This window comes from Protopterus annectens, chromosome 9.part0, assembly GCF_019279795.1.
Source record: "Protopterus annectens isolate FY-2018-M chromosome 9.part0, PAN1.0, whole genome shotgun sequence".
NCBI lineage: Eukaryota > Metazoa > Chordata > Ceratodontiformes > Protopteridae > Protopterus > Protopterus annectens.
In genome coordinates, this window is record NC_056743.1 from 1,350,101,203 (window position 1) to 1,350,124,772 (window position 23,570).

The 23,570-nt window shown below is 40.5% G+C and overlaps 1 protein-coding gene across 1 annotated transcript in view; it reads left to right on the plus strand.

Moving 5' to 3' along the window:
* Window positions 1-281: 281 nt before the first annotated feature.
* The window catches only part of HTRA4 (HtrA serine peptidase 4), an 853,851-nt gene continuing 830,562 nt past the window's right edge, over window positions 282-23,570 (plus strand). The window contains exon 1 of the mRNA XM_044084333.1: window positions 282-1,120. Coding sequence (XP_043940268.1) covers window positions 670-1,120 — 451 coding nt within the window. The 5' untranslated portion in view covers window positions 282-669. The remainder of the gene's footprint in view (window positions 1,121-23,570) is intronic.

Here is a 23,570-nt window from a genome sequence, read left to right on the forward strand (position 1 = left end):
ATATTACTAACAGTAGTGTTCAGGGATCGTAAACTGTTCTCATTTAATATTTTAAAAGGATGTACACCGAAGTGTGGACGCACGTCAGAAAATAACCCAAAAGCAAGGCAGTGCAAATAATTAAAACAATTTAAAAAATTAAATAAAACAGCTTAACCAATAAACATTAAAATACTGGCAGAAATCTGAGTCCTTGTGTCAGATAACCAGTTATGGAAAAAATAATTATTCCCAAGCAATGCGAATCACAATGGGGGGGAGCAGGCGCATAACGCACAACGAGAGTTTCGATAGAGCTCTGCAGCATACTGAGGCACCCTCCAGGAACGGAAATTTGAGTAAAGAAAGAATTTGAGGGATCACGGGCTAGAACTTTGCCTACATTACCTCGGCCGTGTGGTGTGAAGCACAAAGGAGACGCGATATAGAACTATACATTTCTTGTCCAAATCTATGGAGTTGTAACTCGCCAATAGCTTACTTCGTACTGTTTTAAGTTTAAATACGTTTTATGTGGACTCGAGATACTGTGTTCTTGGCAATATTTGTATGACGTTTGGAATAAGGAATTCATCGTCAGTTTCCCCATTTAATTTTAAGCCGCTATAGAAGCTGTGTTTGTGGTGTTATTACTCGGAGGGACAGCTTTGTGTTTGCCAGGCAGAGACCATGCGAGTGCTGTTACTGCTGTGCTTCTCGGCCCGACTGTTGTTCGACCCCGCACACTGCCGTGTCCCACAGAGGCAGACTGTGTCATCATGCTCACCCTGTGACGAGTCTCGCTGTGCCCCTCTCCACAACTACTGCCCCGCAGGTGAAGTGCGGGATCATTGCGGCTGCTGTCCGGTGTGCGCTGCTGCTGAGGGCGAAGCGTGTGGGGGCAGCGGCACCGGTCGGTGGCAATGTGGAGAGGAGCTGCTTTGCGTCCTCGATTCATCGTCTTCTGCTGGTGGCAGACGCCGTCACCGGGGCACATGTGTATGTATTTATACCGAGCCTGTGTGCGGCAGTGATGGGGTAACTTACGGCAATATGTGCATGCTAAAAGCGGAGAGCCGCAGAACCCAGTTCCAGGATTCTGCCCCCGTCATAGTCATACAGAGAGGACCCTGTGAATCAGGTACGATGTTTTTCTTTACGGTGCATTTTATTCCTTGGGCTTGCTTTTCATTCAGACTGATTTGATTTATTAGTAGCTAGATTTGGCAATAATTGGGCAATAATCTGTCATTAAAAGCACTTCTGGCAAAAACGGTATCCCCAAAGATTGCTATGCCATCATGTAGCATAGGAAGTTGGAGATGCTGCATGCACTCCTTAACCTTTCACCCTCTTCCCTTGCTGGTATATATCGCCTTTCAAAGTAAGAAGAGCATACCTCTCAATTGTCCAGATTTTTGCATAATGTCCAGATTTATGCCCCATACTTTTGGTTTGTTCCTCATAAAATTCTTGTTTTCCGGCAAATCATCGAGGACTGAGTCTGTAAATGTCATACGTTTGAGTTTCAGACTTCATAGCCTTGAGATAATACAGGCTAACACAAATACTATTATTCTAGCAACTTTTCAAGTTTATAAGAACAGTAGTTAAAATCTGTCCCTGTTTTGGGGCCGTTGTCCCCATATTATTTTAGGCTTTGTCCAGATTTCTTGCGCTAATAGGTTGAGAAGGAGGAGTAAGAGACAATTAAAAAAGTTTAATAAAGGAGTTCAGTAACAGTTTGTGATGTGTACCTCATCGTTCTCAACATTTAAAATGTGTGATGTACTGTGAACTATAACGATTTAACTGTTTAAGACTGTGCAGTGTTATGTATAGGCTAATAGCTATAAAACTGAAACAATGAATTATTTTTGGCATTTTGGAATAGCTGATTGAAAGGCTGTATAGGTACTGTCACAACACTGGAAGAGAATGATTGTATGACTGTTTTTGTGCAATTTTTATATAAGGTGTTGTAAGCACATATTGTTTTAAAGAAAACAGGAAATGAGTTACCTTTAGTTTGTCAGTTAAAATAAATATTGCTCCTCTGGGTGAACATAGTTTTTCTTCAGATGAAGAAAAAAACAGAGGGATTGCTAGACAGGGATTTAAGATCAGTAGCCACCATGTTGCAGTTCTAGGCGAAGTTTCAGCTTTTAACTAATGAACAGGTTACAATGCTGAAAATAATCAGAAGTAGATGTCCACAAATCAGAATCACTGTTTAAGTAATTGCAGTAAAGTTATACTAGATTGTTAATATGCAGCTTTAAGATGGAAACAACTATAAGTTTGATATCTGACATTGGTGTTGCTCCCAGTTTTGTATATCTTTTGAGGGGAAAAACAGTAATCTGAGGCCAAACCTAGGACTTTCCTGAAAACAGCCAGCAGAGAGGTATAAATGTGGGTATGGGTTATGAAATTATATTTTTTGGAGTTCTGGTTCACAAAACAGAAATTTAGCTGTGAGCATTTATTTCTTTATAATTTATTTATTTGCATTTGTTCACTGGGATAGTCTGACCGGGCAGCACCCTTTTTCAGTGGAGGCCCAGGGAGAAAACTTCCAAATTTAAATTACAGTAGAATACAATACAAATTAATAATACAGAGATTCTATAGTACAGGGAGCATTTTCATTGTTAGGTAGTTACATTATACTAAAAGAGTGTTATAAACATCAACACTATGTGTTTTTAGTTTCTGACTTGGCTTGATCTGCTACTTGGTAGAAAACATTTGATATAACAGAAGCACTTCTTACTTTTCTCTTAATAGGTAAGCCACAATAGGTAGCATAACTTAAACCTCCTTGGTGACATGAACATCAATTGGCTAACCCTTAATAACCCTAGATCCACGCACAATATTAATCTATATGGATTTACCCAGCTAAGCCAACACACTTTAACAACACCCACACTACAAATACCCTCATACATTGGATACTTTTCTCAGCTCCATCCAAATATCACAATCCTGAAACTCTCCCTGATTCTCTGGGTGACCACTCACCCATAAAAGTGCTAAGATATATTAGTCACCCCTCAAAACCACACACTTTTTTACTAGGCATAATCTCTCAAATTTTAACCCTGAAACTTTTAACAGTATAATATCTAGAGTAAACTGGGACTTCCTCACTCAGCTTCCTTTAGATGAGGCTGTCATTGCTTTCAACTCTACTTTACTGGATATCGAAAACTCACTAGCCCCACCTCGTAAAATTAGGACAAAAGCTAAAATATTTCCTTGGCTAAAAAAAAAAACAAAAAAACACAAGGACTCTCATGAAGTCTAAAGAGAAGTCCTGGAGAAAATGGCTACAAACAAAAAATCCTTATGATCTACAAAGATACAAAGAACAAAGAAACCTGGTCAAAAGACTAATCAACAGAGACAAAAAAAAAATTCTACTATAAACCCCCTACAACACTAAAATCAGACCAAAAAAAATTCTTGCACATAATCAATCAAATGCGCCATCCAGGAAACCCCACCTCACCCAACCCTACCCCAGAAAAGACACTAGTAGAAACAGTCAACACCTTCAACACTTACTTTGTGGAATCAATATCCAATCTCTTTAATTCAAACAGCTCCAATACAAAGAACCCCACAAACACAGCTTTCTCTTCAACAACAACTCCTTTCAAAATCTTTTCTCTCAAGCCCGTCCCCACAACACACATCCGTACCTTACTCTCCAAACTTAAACCCTGCTCTGTATCTGCAGATAACATCCCATCCTACTTTCTCCAGTCAGCTGCCCGCTCACTTGCCTATCCTATTGCTATCCTCATAAACCATTCCATCTCGGAATCTAAAGTACCTTCCATCTGGAAACACTTCTACACCATACCTATCCACAAAGGAGCTAACTCCACTGAAATCTCTAACTTTAGGCCTATTGTCATCCTCTCCCATCTAGCTAAAGTTCTTGAAAAGTGCATTCATACTCAAGTCATGGATCATCTCTCTCAGGAAAACCTACTTACACCTACTCAACATGGTTTTCGACCAAAGCATAGTACCTGTATGGCACTCCTATCCCTTCTCAGTACTATTTCCCTGGTCAGAGATGACCATAAGCTTACCTCCAGTCTCTTCCTTAACCTCTCTAAGGCCTTTGATACCGTCTGTCACTCTCTACTATGAAACAAACTGTCCAACCTCAATTTCTCTCCTGATACAGTGGCATGGTTTTAACGCTATTTAAGAGATAGATTCCAATCTGTAAAATGGGATACTGCTCTATCTACTCCACTACAAATAGAAAATGGGAGTCCCTCAAGGATCCATTTTAGGGCCATTACTTTTCAACATCTTCACAAACTTGCTTTATACCTCCTGCCCACTCTCCTCTATTATACAATATGCTGATGACTCTACAGTCATAACTATAACTAACTCTCTCTCAGATCTCTTAACAGCTACCCAGTCATCCTTTAACTCAGTAGAAATATGGCTCTCCAACAACCAACTCATCCTAAACCCTAAAAAAACAAAACTCCTACTCTTCCTCCCTAAAACAGCTAACCACGTCAAGACCTCCTTCACTGTCCAGTCACTCAATAAGACACCAATTGTAGCCGAATCAAGCTCAAAACTCATTGGTATTACAATCGATGACTAACTAAAATTTGATCTCCACATAAATAATTGTATCAGGAAAACCTACCTTAAGCTAGGTCTACTATATAGAAATAACAAATTTCTTACTCAGGAAGCCAGGATAGCCCTCACTCTTGCCTATCTTCTTCCCTGCTTAACATATTGCTCTCAAATTCTTAGTAACCTCAACTCCTCTCTCATTGCTAGACTTCAGACTACATATCACAAAGTAGCTAGATTTGCAACCCAACAACCCTACAGATCTCACCACTGTCTCTCACTGAGATACTTAAACTGGCTCGAACTGCCCCAACTCCTCCTTCTCTCTCAGCTCCAAACCATACACTCAATCCTATATCAGCCATCTTTCTGTCCAGCCTTACCCTCTATCATCTCCCACTATTCTCCTACAAGAAACCTCCATAGCTCTTCCCAAGACCTTCTAAAAATCTACAAGCCCAAATCTAAAGCAGGACAAAATGTATATAGCTACCACCTCTCTAAACTGAATGGAACAAACTTCCCCTCGAGATTCGAACACAGGCACACCCCAAACAGTTTAAGCTAACACTAAAGGAATATTTCAGTAAGAAATGTATCTGCCAATGCTCAAACCCTCCTTGAAAACTTTCCATTCTCAACTTTTCCCAATCGATGTACTTCTCTCTGTAATACTCACATAACTTATGGCCAGATTTGATAAAAAAAAAAAATTCACACACCTGATTTTTATATTCCTTTCTGCTTACCTAATACATGTACAACCTATTGTTATTCTGTATAAGATTTTACTGTATTCTACTTGTATAAAAACTGTATTAAGTACTTAATGTATATTTGTATGTACCGGAGCTTTTCTCCCCGGGCCTCTGCTGAAAAAGGGCTTCGGCTCAGTCAGACAGCCCTGGTCAACAAATGTAAAATCAAATAAAATAAAACTAATTCTTCTCCCCCTGGGTTCTGTTTTTTCATGATGTGCTGCTGTTGTGCCCATGATGTTTCCTTCTATGCCTCCTTCTCATCTTTCCTGCCATCCTTTCAGTCTATCATAAAATGTCCTTCCCTTCTACCTTCTCTCCTCCCTGTACAATAATTGTATTAATTGTATGTACTGCATACGTTGAATGCTTAGTGTGTGTGCTGTAATTTGAAACATTTATGTAACCTGTCAAAGTATAAACACTGACAGTTGTTCACAAACACATATGTATGTATATATTTATATATAGTTGTAGTGCCCATAGTTTGCATGCAAACCATTCTCAACTATTCATCGCTATGGATGTGTCAATTTGGGTATGCCATATTTGTTATTTTATGGCTATTGTATTCTCCCGGGCTGCACCTTAAAATGGTCCATTGGGATCAATGTTCTAACCTGGTTAACAAATGAAAATCTATCAGCCAATCAATAAATAAACCACTAATGTGCCAGAATTAGCTTTTCTTTCACATAGGTTCATAGGTTCATAAGTGTGTACTAGGCTAATGGCCCTGGAGCCTTTACAAGCCTAGCCCATAGAAGTGCCCTGGCATCACGCCACCCATTGTTAGTTCCCAGTACCTCTATCAAGTAGAGCCACTGGAGTGATACCCATGATGAACTTTCTATTTCCCATCCATTCATCAAAATTTCTCTTGAAGAAGGCCAGTGAGGTACTCTGCTTAACATGTATGGGAAGTCTGTTCCATAGCATGGGCAGTCTCTAGGTTATGAACCTGTCCCTCCAGCATGTTCTCTTGATTGTGGTAATGAGGTTGAGGTCTCTGGAGCATGTGGTGCGGAGGGATTGGGATTTCTTTAGATGTAGCATTTCTAACAGAGCTTGGTCAGACATGGCTTTGTGATTCAAGCAGAGATCGCCTCTTAGAAGACAATATGAGACAGAGAATAGCTGGAGTGTTTTGAGTCTGTCCATTTAGGACATGTGCTTAAGGCCTAGGATCCTCTTCGTGGGGTACCTTTGTGGCCTTTTCAGCTGTTGCATGAGTCTAGTGTGGTACATGCCAAATGGGGCATTATACTCAATGACTGGCCTAATGAGGGAAGAGTAGAGAGAGATGATGATCTCTTTCTTCCTGGATGCAAAACCCTTGGTAATGAGATGTGCTACATAGAAGGACTTTCTGACCTCAGTGGCAATATGGTGGTCGAAGGAGAGGTTGCTGTCAACCTGTATCCCCAGATCTCTTATAACACCTTCAGTGTTCAGTGGGCTCCCAATCGATGTGGTAATTAGTGGAAACTGAGTTATTCACAAAGGGGGATGACAACGCATTTGTTTGGCATTAAGAATAAGGCCATGGTTTCGACACCAGTCATTGGTCTCATCATTGGTATCAGTGAGGTCTTTCTGTAGGATGTCTACATCATTTGGTGAGTTAATAATGGCTCACAGCTTGCAGTCATCTAAAAACTTGGTCAGCCAGAGTCCCTCCATGTTGGCCTGTACGGCTTAGAAGTAGATGCCAAACAGGAGACGACCCAGGACTGATCCCTGTGGGACTCCACTCGTGACTAGTCGGCAGTCTGACTTGGAGCCCCCTACTTTCACACTGTGAGTTCTATCTGTGAGCCACTTTGCAACCCACCTTGTGATATAGGGTCGATGCTTAGTTTGGTGAGTTTATCAATAATTCCTGAATGGGGAATGGTTTCAAAGGCCTTGGCCAGATTGAGGTAGGCTGTATAAACTGCCTTGGCCTCATCCACAGCTCTGGTGACTGACTCAAAGAAGTCAACCAGGTTGAGCAGTCAAGATCTACTTTTCACAAAACCAAACTACATGGGGGTCTAGAGGTTGGAGATTCCCTATAACCTTGTTAATTAGGTCCATGATGATGCGCTCCATAACCTTACATATCAGACTCATCAGACTAATGGGACGATAATTCCCAGGGTCTGTAGTCTCTCCTCCTTTATGGAGAGGGATGACTGTAGCAGTCCACCATTTAGTAGGGACAAAGCCTGAGGTGAGGCTGTGACTGAACAGGGAACACAGATGTGGTGCCAGTTCACTTTGTAGTTCATGTAGAACACATCCAGGGATATTGTCAGATCCCAAGGAAGCTGTGTTCTTCGCCTTGGACAATGCAGCTTTAACCTGTGCTGCAGTAATGCTGGGTGCCTGGCATTCCTCTGGTATTGTGATTGGTCCTTTGGGGGGGGTAAAGCTGGCACTGAATCTGTTGGCCAGTATGTTGACAATATCTGTTGGCTCAGTATAGGAGGTACCATTGTGCAGTAACTCAGAGCAAACCTGGGTATTGCCGCGGAGATTCTTGATATAAGTATAGAAGGCTTTGTGGTTGTTTTTAGTGTCTGCCACAATTCTGCCTTCATGGCTGGCTTTAGAGGTTTTGATGAGGGATCTCAACTTTTTGTTGAGGCTAATAAGGGAGTATTTCCTGTCTTGGGACTTCACCTTTTTCTGCAACCGTTTCTTCCTTCTGTCGTAAAGTTTATTAATGGCAGGGGACCACCAGATTGGCTTCCTTTTTTTGGAGGAGAGCATCTTCTTGGTTCTGTTGGGTATGGCTAGTTCCATGCATTTATATATGTGTTCGTAGAGTGCATTGGTGTATGATTCGGCAGTCATGCATCTATTTTCCATTGACATGTGTGCCGTGAAGTTAGCCACCTCTGTTTTTAGGAGCCCAAAGTCAGCTTTGGAGAAGTTTTTCAAGGTGGCTACCTTTGCGGGGAGTGTGGGTGAGATGTGGATTTCCATGGTGATTAGTTTGTGGTCGGCTCTAACCAGGGAGGAATTGGCTATTGGTATAGAGAAACGGTTGCCCATGTTTGTAATGTCCAGGTCAAGGATGTTGCTTCCGCTAGTGGGGGTAAGAATGAGGTTGTCCAGGGCATTGGAATTGATAAATTCCAGGAAGCATTGGGCCAGTGTATTGGTGCATGAGTAGTTTTTTCAGTTGATGGAGGGGTAGCTGAAGTCACCTAGTATGAGAGTGTTGGGTTGGACCCTAATAGTTTCCAGAGTGCTTAGGAATGTGGAATGAGAGTCTTGGGACATGGTTGGGGACCTATAGCAGGCTACGACCTGAATAGCTGTCTTACCCAATGTTAGTTGCACCTGAAGTATCTCAGATGCGTTATGCTGGGCTACTAGTCTAGAGGTGTGCATATCCTTTATGAATATGGAGACACTACTGCCTTTGGAGCTAAGGTCCATGTTCTGGGGCCAAAAGGTGTGGAATGAATTATAGCCTAGTAGCGCAGTTGTGCTTTCTGCTGCTTTAAAGGGTCTATATTAGAACACCGAATATTCAAAATTTTGATTGTTCTAATATCGACCCATTTTCAGCAAATGCTGAAAATGTTGAAGAAACAGAAAAACAAATTTTTTCCTAGGGAAAGAATTAGATTGTCCGGTTCTGTTGCTTCGGTATTTTCAGCGCTGTGGTGGAAAGTTACGGGGCGGGTTCAGGTAAGTGTGCGACTGTATGGACATGAGGGTTAGAGCGGGTTATGTGAGATAGGGTTAGGGCGCGGGTCAGGTAAGTGTGCGATTGTGTGGACGTGAAGGTTAGGGTGGGGTAGGTGAGTTAGGGTTAGGGTGCGAGTGAGGTGACTGTGTGATAGTGATGGACCTTAGGGTTAGGGTTTGGGTTAAGGTAAGTGGATAGTTAGTGGTGTATGTATAGTTTAGTGTAGGGTTAGGTGTAAGAGTTTATGTGTATGTGTGTGGATTGCTGTTTGTTTGGTGTGCTTGTGTTGTGTGTATGTGTTTTGGAACAGCAAATTTTTTCCCTAGGAAAAAATTTGCTGTTCTGACTGTTCGATGTTTACAATTTTCAATTGTTAGGGTTCGATACTAAAACATTTGACGTTTTGAATATTTGGTGTTCTAATATAGACCCGCTTTAAACCAGGTCTCCATTACAACACAAATGTCGATGTTCTCCATTTTGAAGAGTGCTTTGAGCAAGTGTCTCTTGAGATTTAGACTTCTAGCATTGAGCAGCATGACCCTCAGACTGCATTTGTTTATAGCTGTTACGGTGATAGTTTCTTCTTTTGAACATTGCCTAAAAAGGCACTATAGGTATGGCAAGAGCCTTAGCCAGTATCCAAAAACCCAGGGGTGACAGATGCAAGCCATCTCTGGCAAAGCATTGAGGTCTGTCAATCATGTCATCCCAAGCAGACAGATATTGGATCCCCTTAGAATGACACCAGAAACTTAGCCAATTGTTGAAGTGAATCATTTTATGCTTGTACTGCGGTATAATTCTGGGTGACAGTAGGATGCTGCTCAGGGCTAGGGTCATACCTGCCTGGGCCACATAATCTGATAGCTCCTCCATGTCTCTTTTCATGTAGTCCAGGGAGGTGTGCCTCAGGTCATTCATACCCACATGGACAGTGACAGAGTTGTACTTGTTGTGGAGTGACCTGAGTGTGTGTGTTATGTGTCAGATTCTGGCACCTGATAGACAGCTGACTGTTACCTTCTCCTTATTCAACCTAGTGAGTGGGACATCAGTGTGCCTCACTATCGAGTCACCTATGATTAGTGTATTGGGCAAGCTGTTTTGCCATAGGGGCTTAGGTTGAGGGGCACTCTGTGTAGGTGAGCTATGTGTCTTGTGGTTTATGTTGCGCTGTGGTGGTCGAGTGCATTTCTGGCTTGGAGGTCTCTGCTGTTTGGGTAGATTTCTATTGAGAGCCTCCACGAAGGTGGGTGTGTGGTTTCTGTTTTTAATGTGAGAGCTGTGATGCTGGGTGTTCTGGAGGGCTATGTGTTGCATGTGGTGTGGTGCAGGTGTTGACCTTCTCCTCTTGACCAGCTATTCCGGTCTTGGCTTGACAGTGCATGGCTTCCAATTTGGATATATAAGGGCATCTCTCACAAGTCTGAGTGTTGGGAGGGAAGAGGAGATGGTTGTCTGTGTACATGAGGCAGTTGCTACACTGCCTCAGAATGCCCAAGTTCACCAGGTTAATAGGAGAAAGCACAGGGAACTGACCTTTAGACATGCCAGGAGGGATGGTCATTATTACTAAGTAATGGAGCTGTTTCCTTATATATTACTTTTACAGGAAAAAATGTCATTCAAGGTGTCTGAGTCTGTAGAGAGCACTGCCAAACACTTGAGGGGAAATTAATACGTAGACCCTGAAAATCTAAGGATGAAGTATTTAGGCAGATATTCTGTAGCTAGAAAGAAATCAAGTGGCACTTACTGAAAAATAAAGAATTAGCTTGTCAAGAATGATGAAAAGAGGGGAGTCACATGAATGGCTACTGCCTGGCTACTACTAGTGATGATCTCAGCACAGCTTCACTCTGTTGGGATACAATACTCCTTTGCTTCTTCTCTCACCAGAAGCAAAATGTTAGCACCAATCCCAAGAAGAGAAGCAGGCCACAGCCTGTTTGGTGATCCACAGTCTTGCCCCAGATGATGCAAGGGTCTGTAGGCTTATAGCCTTTTTCTGGTAGATGCCTCGAACAGCAACCAGACCAATCAGGTATGTTAAGCACAGTCACTCAGTCTCCAACCAGAAAGAGTCAGGAATCAATGCACACTGCTCCTGCTCTCACCAGGATCAGATTGTAAGTAGAGATTCCAAGTTGTCACCGCAGAGATTCCAAGTTGTCACCTATAAAGCAGTTATTAAGCTTTCTGGTGATCAGCAGTCTCCAGGAAATAATGTAACTGCACTCCTTCTCTCACCAGGAGAAAACAGAAGCACTAATCTCAAGATGACTACTTTGAGGCAAAATGTGGGCTCTCCAATAACTGGTGGTCTTGCAAAAGATGCTTAAAGGTAAGATGAAAAAAATGGTTTATCCTAAACACTGCAGTGTGTACTAGCGGAGTTAGATGTGAAAGTAGGTAACTTAATTTTACCTGTCTAAAAAGTAAAGTTTTAGTGGAGAGTCACTATTTTTAAAACAGCAAGATAGATTGAAAGGGGGTGGTCACTTTTGTATTCTGGTACTATGGAATACAGTAGGATGGCCAATAAATTTAAATAGCTGAAAGGTGAACATTCATCCAACACCACTAGTAAAACTGAATTTTAGATGTAACCACTAAATATAGATTTTAGCCATTTAGTCTGCACTGATTTCTCCTGTATATTTTATGCTAGAGTCTTCAGTGGTTCAACGAGAAATTTCACTTTATCAAAATCAATAAATAACGCTAACAACATTAGTGAAGCCAGTGTTACACCTAGACTATTATCTTAACTTTTTTAGGCATATTTTCATATCAAGAGATGTATTTTTCCAAGTCCTATTAGGTATAAATGATTCTTATTTTGACAGATCCCAAGTGGTTTGATCTGGTTAAGTAACATGGTCAGATTGCACAGTATGAAAGTGGAGGCAAACAGAATCAAAGCAAGGTTTGCAGGATGTATTTTATAAAAGGGAATGCTATTTAACTTGACTTCCAACCAACAACTCAGCCTTTTAGTTAAGCATGTTTTCTATAAATACTAAGAAATACAATGCACTGTATTTTAATTTGCAAGTACCATCGGTCATAGTTATATTGTGTATTATACTACAATTTAATATATTTACATACTGTAAGAATGAAAGTTAGAAGAACTTCATCACAGCAGAGTATGATAAGACAGGGTTCTGCCATGATTATACACAAGTTTTCAAAGACCTTACAATTAAAAAAAACAAAATTCTAGGAAACCTACCCCACTAAACCGGAGCCATAATTTAAATGTGCTCACTTCTTATTTCATTGTTAGCCCTCCCTTCTGGTCCACAGAAAAAAAAAATGACCCCTACAAACACTCAAGGTGAAATTGCTCAAACATAAGTAAAACACAGAAAAAAGGCATAACAATGAATGCTTTTTCCCATAGGAAATCAATGTTGGCATGATTGCTAATTGTGCACCAGCAATGATTCACTTTTTTAGGGAGATTTATCCCTTCTTCAAGTTGGTGTGACCATTGAATTGGTATATTTAAGTTTGGGAGTATGGGGGTGATTTTTTCACCCTTATGGATTTCAGGCATTTTGTTTTAGTTTTTTGTGGAACACCGACTTTCAGGAAGTCAGCATTTCATAGCAGAACTGACAAAATTATGCTGCAAATATGAAATACATGTCACGTGTTCATTTCTGCAGACACCTGAATACAAGGATTCTTCCTTGTAAAATCAGACCTTCAAGTAGCTAAAAACAAACTAAACAATAAAGTGAAATACAAACATACAGATATGAGTTAAGTATTATTATGATATGAAATTTCATTTCTACATGTATACATTTTTCTATGTATTTTTCTCTTAGTTTTTTTTAGTTAATTTAGTTAAACAACTTTAAAGTTTTACTTATGGGAGCCATACTCATCAACCTTTTTTATGTTAGTCACAAGTGATGAATTTTAAGATGGTTGTATAAATATTTAAAACGTTCACCTCTGTTTAATCTTATGAATTCTTAGTAGTATTTTTAGTAATAGTTGTTTCTACATTTTATTTGTATTTTTTCTTTCTAGGTTCTTTTTGCACCCATGCCTGATGGCCATCTGGCCTACCCCTACTGGACTTGAATTAATTTGTTCCCTCATAGTGGGGTAAGAGCTGTCTTGATGTGCTACCGTTCATGTAGCCATGAGGGTTGTTTGTACTGACATCCCAGATATGAATGCATTGCCTTAACCTTACCCCTGGGTTCGGAGCTTTGAGATCTGCATTACAATGGAGGCTCACAATGCCTTCTTCATATGGATTCATGCTTTTGCACACTTGCTACAACTAAGGCTACCCTTGAGCCAGATGCACACAACAAGACCATAATTTGCATCACCTTCCCTCAAAGAGGGATTGCTGCATTCTGCAGCCTGTTGTACCCCACCCTCCTCCTTAGGATGACCACACCTAGTCTCCCCTGCCAGTTCCATCGAATGCCAGAGCTGCTATTCAAACTTGGGTCACCAGAGCAATAGTCAAGACTTTATTCTTCTATGCTGTTGGAACTGTCACATTTTTATATTATTTTAATATGTATTTGTTAAACTAGATAACGTGAGGGAGGGATTGCTGCTGCTTTCAGAGTTAGTTAATGCATTTATTTTGATTTATACAATGTGTATTACCCTTAAAAATGTTGTGAGATCTGATTTTGTTGTTTAACTGATTATTGAGGTATATCTTAAATGTGTTAAAGGCACCTTAGGGGAAATGGTGCAAATGTTGACTTAGAAATGCCCTGTCAATGAGGAAAATGTGTCAGTCTCACTTATATATGCCTTGCTGCAGACAGATTGCATGTCAGTAGCTGTGGCTAGAGTCCTCGGGAATCGGCTGAGGTTGTTTAAATAAACTGCTTATGTCATTCTGCTGATTGTGAGCAAAGGAGCTGTGCTTGTGCTGAGCCTTCAAGGGGTGTTATGGAGCAGGTTCACTCCTTATTATTTGTATCATTTATGAGAAGAGGGAAGGCAGACATGATGGGGAAGCAGAGGTGATGACTAGAGTCTTGAGTAGTAATGGAAAGACTTGAGGGAGCACAGAAAGCTAAAGTAAATAATGGTAGCATCTCATTGAAATGAATGGTAAACAGTAGTCCAAACTAAAATACAGACAAATTGGTAAATAGAATATGTGCAAGGTGGGGATCTCTTCTTAATGTGATAAGTGAAATGGCTTGCATTCGATATGTTTCCTCACAAGTCATTGTCTAATGTATCTCTTTCAGACTGTTGGCAGCAATAATTTTCTAAAGTGTTTTTGAATCTCCTATCATGCAAAAATGTTCTCTGTTTTTAAATAAGTAAATGATTTAGGGCAAAATAAAATACACAGTTTCCTAGTGGGAAAGTAACTTCTCTCCTACTGCCTTGAATGGTTTTCTGCTGTTATAGGTTTGTACGAAGCTAACTGCCATTGTAAGCCATTTTATGCCTAGCCAATTATCCCTTGTGAGACTCAAACCCTGCACCTTGTGTTTGTAAGACAAGCACCTTAACCATTAGGCCACCCATGTAGTATGCAAAGGGATTGTGGATGGATGGATGGATAGATGTAATACATAATAAGGAAATCTGTAACACATGGTATCAACCAGGAAATAATGTATATTTTTCTGAAACATCAAGAATAACAAGTTTTGATATTTTACACCTTAACTGTCCTGCTTGTGCTGCTGTGCAGTTTTCATCTTTAGCCTGATTAGGAAGTCTGTGGCATCAGTTAAGAACAAAAATGCATTTTTTGACTGAGCAGAACATCTGATGTTTTACAGACTGTCTGCCCTATCACTGCGTTCAGGCAGTTTCTAGTACTGGTTCAAATTAGTTTCAGGAAGTGTGACCTACTTGTCATTTTAGTAGAAAAATACATTTTACCATTTCATAGGATCACAGGCTCATAGGTTCATAGGAGGTTACTAGGCTAATGCCTAGCCAAGAGGTTAGCCCCAAAAAAGAAACCTCAGTCAGCACCTGTCGCCCCTGTCAGTGAGGAATGCAGGTGGAACCCCTGGGACAAATCTGTGGTTTCCCATCCACTCATCAAGGTTTTGCTTGAAGAGGGTCAGCAATGTACTCTGTTTGACATGTATGGAAAGTCTATTCCAGAGATGGGGCAGCCGCTGGGAGATAAACCTATCTCTCCAGCAGGTTTTATTAATGTCGCATATTAGATTTAGGCCTTTCGAGTGGGTAATACGTAAGGAGTTAGACTTAGGGATCTGGAGCATCGTTAATAGGGCAGGTCCGACATGGCCTTGTAGACGAGACACAGATTACCTCTGAGCAATCTGTATGATACAGAGTAGAGTGATAGTGATTTGAGCCTATTGGGAAAAAAAAAATCACAGTTTTATGCTTTACATATTAACTGCCATAGCCATGGCAGTGCATTCAGGTTAATTTCCAGTACCAGGAGACTTCTGGAGTGATTGTTGCTGGTCACCTTCAGGAGGCCACTTAAAAAATATCTTTTTGATATGGCATATGATGGGCTGGGTTGAATAAGCTGGAATGACAAAATCCATTTATGTAATCCACTACTAAATTGTTGTTTGTGTTGTTAGTACTGATATCAATTTTTACTTGAGTATAGTTATGGTGTTTTTTGAAAAAAAAAAAAAAACACCTTAATAAAGTTAAGTTGAAGTATTCAGAAGAAAGAAACAAAAATGCAAAAAAGAGTAGAAGGCCAATATGGCTGCATAGGAAAGTGTGTTAGTAATTAGGGCGGCGCAGTGGTGCAGTGGTTAGCATTGTCACCTCACAGCAAGAGGTTCTCCGGTTTGATTCTTTGCTGGGATGTCTTCTGTGTGGAGTATGCATGTCCTCCCTGCATTCGCTTGGGTTTCCTCTGGGTGCTTTACTTTCTTCCCACATTAAAAAGACATGCGTCTGGAGCATTTCTCCCTGGGCCTCCAATGAAAATGGGCTTTGTCCCAGTCGGACTTCCTGGGAAAATAAATGTTAAATAAATAAAATATACTGCATACATGAAGTAGAAGGAATGAAGTAGGGAAGTGGAAAAAGCTGCAGAACAAAGATGTAAGCAGAAGGTAACAAAGAAGATGAAGGCAAGAAAGACAGAATTTGAAAGGGAGCAATTTGTCAAGTGGGAAACTGAGCCTTTTTAGATATATAGCAAGAAGAAGGAGGGGAGGGTAAGACCTGGTCAGACTGAACAAAGACATTAACCAGATCTAGGAAGACTGGAAAAAGAGATGTGCTAAATGAATACTTTGCTTTGCTTCAGTCTTTAAACAGGAAACCTAGGGCTTTACTGAGAGAGAGAGAGGTAGAGTAGAGGGACAGAGTGCCTTACTGAGAGAAGGGGGTAGAGCAGAGGGGCAAAGTGCCTTACTGAGAGAGAGGTAGAGCAGATTGTGAAGAGAGGGGAGGGCAGACACCTGGGGAGAGAAAGTTAAGAAGGAAATGGCTTCCCAGTGGTGAATTAAATGCAATGACTGGATTGGCTGCTTTCCAGGGTCTTGAAGAATCTAGACAGAGTGCTGGCACATCCTCTAAGGTTTTTAACAGATAAATGACCACTTTAGAAGATTATGAGAACTGTAAGGCATCAACTACAGCACCAGAGAAGGGGAGGACTAAGACAAATCTGGGGGATTATTGGTCTGTTAGCCTAAGAGAAGTGGCAGGAAAAGTCATGGTGAGGATCCCGAGGAAAGGGCTAGTTGTCCTAGAGAACAACAATCTGCAGTACAACAACAAACATGGAGTCACAGCCTGAAGAAGCTGTCAGAATGAACATGAGCAAATTTTATGACTGAATATTAGCAGAATTTGACAAGGGAGTACTGGTTGATTTAATAGTAATAGTACCCTTGTATTAACCAGGAAAACTCACTGGACACACATTCCTTTTTCAGGGGTGACCCAGGAGCAATGTCTGGTTAAGCGACTAGCTCACAGTCACACAGTAAGCAAATGAGGGTTGAGTGAATTAAACCATATACCACAGGAATTACAGCTCAGATCCTTAACCCTTTGCACCAACTGCCAGACGAATGTTTCGCTTGAACTTCAGCGAGGCCTTTTACTTGGTCCCACAGAGCAGACTACAAGAGAGATGGGCAGGGGGGGCAGATAAGGTTTAGGCTGAGGAATTTGGTTGCTATATGGCTCATTGGTAGTAGATAGGATTGTGATGAGAGGGACAATGTTAGGAATAAGGAAAGTGGCTAATTTATACTGTATGGGTTGGTTCTCTGTCCATTATTGTTCAGGGTGCAAATTTCAAACATATCTGAGGGGAAAGAGAACAGGACTAGTTTCTTTGCTGAGGACACAAAGTTAGGGATATCCGTGAAAGACAGAGGGAAGAGTTTGAGGAAAGATTTGGAAAAGTTGACCAGGTGGTCTGAATGGTGAAAGTGGAAATTCACTCCAGACAAATCCCAAATACTGCACCTGCACTTCAGAAACCCTGGTATGAAATATCAACTGGGGAGTGGAACTGATAGCATCAGAGCAAGAAAAAGCTCTGGGAGTGTTGATCACACCTGGCCTGGATTAAATAATTAGAGTGAGAGCACAGTTGTGGCAGGCAGCAGAATGCTGAGGTGTACCCTTGTGTGTGTGGGGGGGTATAATCCAGAAGCAAATACATAATGCTTCCACTCAATCTGGTTATGCCTTAATTACTGTGTGCAGTTCTGGAGCGCACTGAAGGATGGGGAGATCAGGGCTTTTAAAGAGGATAGCTGCTATTCCTGTTCAAATGCAGAGATTATGTTTTCTGAAAGCTCAGCTTTTTCTAATACAGTTGTTTATAGAAAGAATGTGATGTGTAAATATTAAAAAGACACTATGGGTGTAAGCTAGGTATTAATTCAGTAAAGATGTGGTATAACCCTGTATTTGTATACGTTTTCATTGTTTTTGGTAGATAATTTAAGGCTTAACTTTTTCCTCAAACTACAGATTTTTCAACTCATTTTTCTAAGCCAAGCCTAGTCAAAATAACTTAGATCTCATTCCAAAATAAGATTTCATATTCAAACAAAATTGCTTTGGAATGAAACATGACAGTTTCACTGCTTTGTAGAGGAGATATGTCAAATGGAAATGTTGAAAACTTGCGGTAGAAGTAGTGAAGACCACCAAAATTATGAATATGTGCATAGTCTTCAGAATTCTGCCTCATTATTTTATCTGCGATCAACATTTTCATTCAGAGTTTACAATGTCAGCATATCCATTCATTCCAGATACACCATACATGTTAACATCTGCCATGTAAGTCATTTTTATTTTTTAAACTGTGATAAAGACAATGGCAGCAGTGATACAGGGGGGCGCAGTATGCATCAGCTGCTTTAGCACTGACATTTGTTTGTTTCATTTGCAGAACTGTACTTTTGGTAGCTTTGTAGTCCAACTGGAGTACTCATGTTTGGTTTACACAGAACATCTATGAGCCCAAGGAATTAAGTGACTTCCTCAGGCTCACAGACTATGCAAGTGGGACCTATGCAGATTCAAACCCAAACTAAGGCTGTGAGTTTAGCCCCATGGTCATGTCTGACTGCCTTACTGTATATGTACAAATGGCTATCTCAGACGTGAGATGCACTATTTACAGTGCCAGTGATAGAGATTTGGAAGCAATTCCAAGCACTGGAAAGCTGGCAATTGAGAAGTGGATAAGTATCTGCCAAATGTTCTTTTCCTTCAGGGTGTGCTATGTATCATGGTGATAAAGTGACACCTTGCAGAAGTGAGGTATAACAGTCATAGCCCAGTTATGGAGTTGCATGAGATGTTAGTAATAATAGTTACAACTAGCTATACTGCCATGCCATATATGGGAACACCCACACTCACATGCTGATTTCATTATCACAACTGCAAAAGAAAAATGGGGAAACTGTAGGGAATGCAGTAGGCAATTGTCAATCCCAACCTACAGCATTGCCAGGTTATGGCTTTTTCTGTTTTTGTTGGGGCCCTTGTCTGCTGTAAGTCCAGTCTTACAAGAAGCCCTTGGTACTAAAACACTGCAGTCCTCTTGGATTGCAGAGCTAAAGAAATGCCTAAAGTCGAAGGCTGTTGTGTCTTGTGACAAGTGTGTATACTGAAAACTGAAAGAAGAGCTTTTAGCACTTGTCATACTCTTGCCAAGCTGTCTACAGCACTGGCTTGATTATGCCGAAGCCCTGTCTTAAAATATGGTCAAGACTACTATTTTTGTATTTATTTAATTAATTAATTTCTTAAAATTAAATAATGGGGGCAGTGGACTGATTCTGACTAGATTAATTTCAACTGAGACCCAGGCCAGAAACATACATGATAAAGACAATTGTTTTAGTCTTTATAGATCCATTAAAATAACTAATTGTTAATTATAAGAACTAGTTTATACAAACTAATATTTCTCATTATGATGCTCCATAAATAAAGGTGCAAATTCACTGTAAACACTATAACGTTTATGTAACACATGCAGAAAATATTTGGAGCAGGCAGTGATCACTTGCTCTTAACTTTTTTGTATTACATGGAATATAAAACTGCTGTATAATTTTCATTTTCAAATTCATTTTAACAGATAGATTATTCAGCTCTAATAATAGAATGTTAAGCAATATACTGTAACTGTGAATCAGACAGCTATGAGAACAGTAGGTGCAGGCAGTGATGCATAAAAACAATGTATTCCATTAAAATAAATCATTAATCTTTCATGGTAATTAAGCTAGAAATTATTATGCATATACTATTTCTTTAGTGAGTTTGGAGTGCCGTGCAAAGTAGCAGGTGCCTTAGCAAAGTATGAACCTCAGTAAGCACTCTTTTATTTTTGAGGAATATATTATGGACTGCGGTGGTGGTGCTGCGGTAGCATTGTCGCCTCACAGTAAGACGTTGTCCTGTTCGATTCTCAGCTACAGCGTCTTCTGTGTGGAGACATGCGTGAATGGGCGTACCTTCGTTGAAGGTTGTACGTCAGGGCCGGCAACTTGGCACGTAAAAATCTACTGCCAATCATTAGCGGACCGGAGTTCCGCTGTGGCGACACCTAACCGGGAAAAGCTGAAAGACACAACATATTATGAAGTCGTCTAATGAATACATACAGATAGGATAAGGAAGACTTGTCAATGAAAGACGTATTAGGACTGATAATTGAAGGAGCAGGATAGAGGATCTGCAGCAAATCCTTCATAGGTGAGCAATTGAAGAAGCACATTATGAGCAACCAACTTAAATGCTTAAGTAAGATCCTTGATGAGAACACCTTGTCCAGGCCTTTGAACATTCTGGCAAGTATGGTATCCGTTAGCATTTATAGAGCGTTGTACTTCAGCCTTTGTAGAAGACTTGTTAATGACAGTCAGCTGAGAAGGTGAAGGGACTGCTGAGAGACAGGTCTGGAGTATGTTGACCTAGTATAGAGGTAGCAAGATAGGACTAATATATTTGGAATTTGATGTTGAAACTTGAGATGGAATTGTCAACACCTCCAATGAAATGTGGAAGTATGCAAATATTTCAGAAGTGTGCTTTAACCCTACTTTGAATTATTTATTTTCATTTCTATACTTTATCTGTATACTAAGTTTAAATATTAAGCAGATTTATTGTAATGCAGCAAATATATTTGACCATTTTATCATGATTTTTGAATTGATTATTTGCTTGCTTAAATTAATTTCTTCATGAAAAGTGCTGCTACAAATCTCGAGCTAAGAGAAAAGCTTGTGATACAGAGAGGTTATATAGATAAGCAAGTGGTTTACAAGTTAAATTTGCACACAGTTTAAGAATCTGAAGTCAAATTTCAAATGCACTAGTTTATTTTTAATTTATTTATCCTTTGTTGACCAGATTAGTCCCACCAGGCTAGTAACCTTTTCTCAGGAGAGGAGGAATTTGGTCAGGGCATTGAGGAACTTTCCCTACTCTTTTTGTGAAGACTTGCTTTTTGAAGGGGGATGCATTTTTCATAATGTACTTCTGGTTTCCATTCCAAACGCAGTGGTGGCTCAGAGAAACCAGGAAGAAGATGGAGGACAAGGACAGTGGAGCAATGGGCAGCAAAATGAAAGGTGAATCCTCTATTAATGAGGATATTATGGCAACGTTTATGTCAGAGGAAAGAGTTGAGATAGGGCAGGCAGGCAAGTCTGCTGATAAAGGTGCAGAGAAAATGGTTGAGCTTTCTCAAAAGGATACTGTAGCAGTAAGGGATTCAGAAGAGATCTTTAAGTAGAGTCGCTTGAGAGATGCTATGTCAGTGCAAGAATGTGTTGTTTCAATCCTCCACTCTGGAGGGTTGTGGGATGATGTACTGCTGGAGTTAGTAAATAAAAGTTAGCCAGAGAGTGGAAAAGACGTGTCCTGGGGAGATCTAATAGAGAAGATAAAACAAGAGGAAGAGATGGCCATGAAAGTTAAATCCTATGCAGAGACAGTGAAGTTGGAGCTGGAAAAAAAGAAGGAAGACATTATGGGTGTAAAAAAAGAAGTTATGTACTCACTGTAATGTTCCATCTGAGTTGTCAATTTTCATGTATCCCCTCAACTTATGGGTTTGGTTCCAATCCCTTGGAAATTACTTGGCTGCTTGCTAAAGCTTGTGGCAACCAAAGGCTCTCAGACTTCCATTCTACCCGCAATGCAATTGGTTTATTACCTCACATCAAGTTTGCTGACAAAATAAGCAGAGGAAGAAGAAAAAGGGAGAAGGACATTATATTCCAATGTGGGTCATGTCTTAGTTCGAATTAAAAATAATCAGACAGATAGATATAAGGCAGAAATCACCATTCTTCCAAAAGATTCAGGTAGGGGGATGGAGGGTGGGAAGTTGAGGATATATGAAAATCGACAACTCAGATGGAACGTTATGGTGAGTACATAACTTCTTTATCTGAAGTTGTCAATTTTCATGTTATCCTCAGTGGATGAGACAGAGTTCCCTTCCACCTTATTTCCTTGTTAGACTAAGGAAGGATATTCTTAAGCACCATTAAGCCAAGTGATGCTCTACCCCTGGAGACCAGATCCAACTTGTAATGAGTAATAAAGGTATGGGGGTTAGCCCATGTTGCTGCTGCACATATGTCATGCATGGATGCTGTAGCCAGAAAGATAGTTGATGTAGCTACAGCCCTCTTGGAATGAGCTTTTGTGGTTCTTGGAAGAGTAACACCAGGTTTAGAATACATGAAGGAAATGCAGCTAGTCAGCCAATTTGCTAAGGTGACTTTGAATACAGCTTGCCACAATTTGTTATGTGAAAAGGAAATAAAAAGCAGGTCTGATTTTCTGAAATCGTTTGTCTTGTGTAGGTAGTAATGTAACTGTCTATGTGTATCCAAAGAATGTAAGCAATACTCTCTCTCCTTTGTTAAAATAGTCGGGGAAGAAAATGGGCAAATTGATGCATTCATTGATGTTGATCTCAGAGACCACTTTTGGGAGGAAATAAGGGCTGATTCTGAGTGAAACTCTGTCCTTATGAAAGACTAAATATGGAGGTTTGGAATGATAGGGCTAGGATCTCTGAAATTCTCCTGGCAGAAGTAAAAGCAACTAACAGAATAGTCTTCCAGGAAAGGAACTTAATATCACAAGTGTGGACAGGTTCAAACTGTTGCTGAGTGATTGCTTGTAAAACCAAATTGAGGTCCGATGGTGGAGAAGGGTCTTTGAAGGAAGGTCTTAACAGAAGTGTGCCTCTTAAGAAGGACTTGCAGAGTTTGTGAGAGGCCACAGAAGAGTCTTTGAAACCAGTATGGAAGTAGGGGATGGCTACTAATTGAACTTTAATGGTGGAGGTAGAGGCTCCACTCTCCAAAAGGAAGGCAAATAATTTGAGGATTTTGTGAATTGGGGCTGAAAAGCAGTCAGTGTTGTTTTGTAGAGCCCAATATACAATTTTTTTCCATTTGCTAGAATACATCTTTCGAGTGGAAGGTTTATGAGATGATAACAGAATGTGCCTAACAGGAGAAGAGAGCATAGGTTGTCTGGCTACTAGTGGAAGTGGAGATACCAAGCCATCAGCTTGAGATTGTGAATGTCTGGATGTACCATAACTGTTGCGTCAGGCAGGATATCTGGAATTGGATCCATTATCCAAGGTTGTCTGATTAGGTGAGGCCAAAGGAATGGGAACCAAATCTGTCAAGGCCAAAAAGGGTCTATGAGAACAACTTTGCTCTTCAACCTGATGACTTTCTGGAGAAATTTAGGAATCAAGGGTATTGGTGGAAAGATGGAAAGGAGATCAGGGGGCCAATCATAGAGAAGACCGTCCCTCAGGTTTTCCCCCATTAGGGGGATCAGGCCAAAATAGCTGCTGCATTTGTTGTTCAGGGTAGAGGCAAATAGATTACAGCAAGGCTGGCCCCATGTCCAAAAAATTGCATTGGACACTTTCTGATTGAGGGACCACTTGTGAGGTAGAAGAATGGCCCTACTTAATCTGCTATCACATGGACTTCCCTGGAATGTGCGTTGCT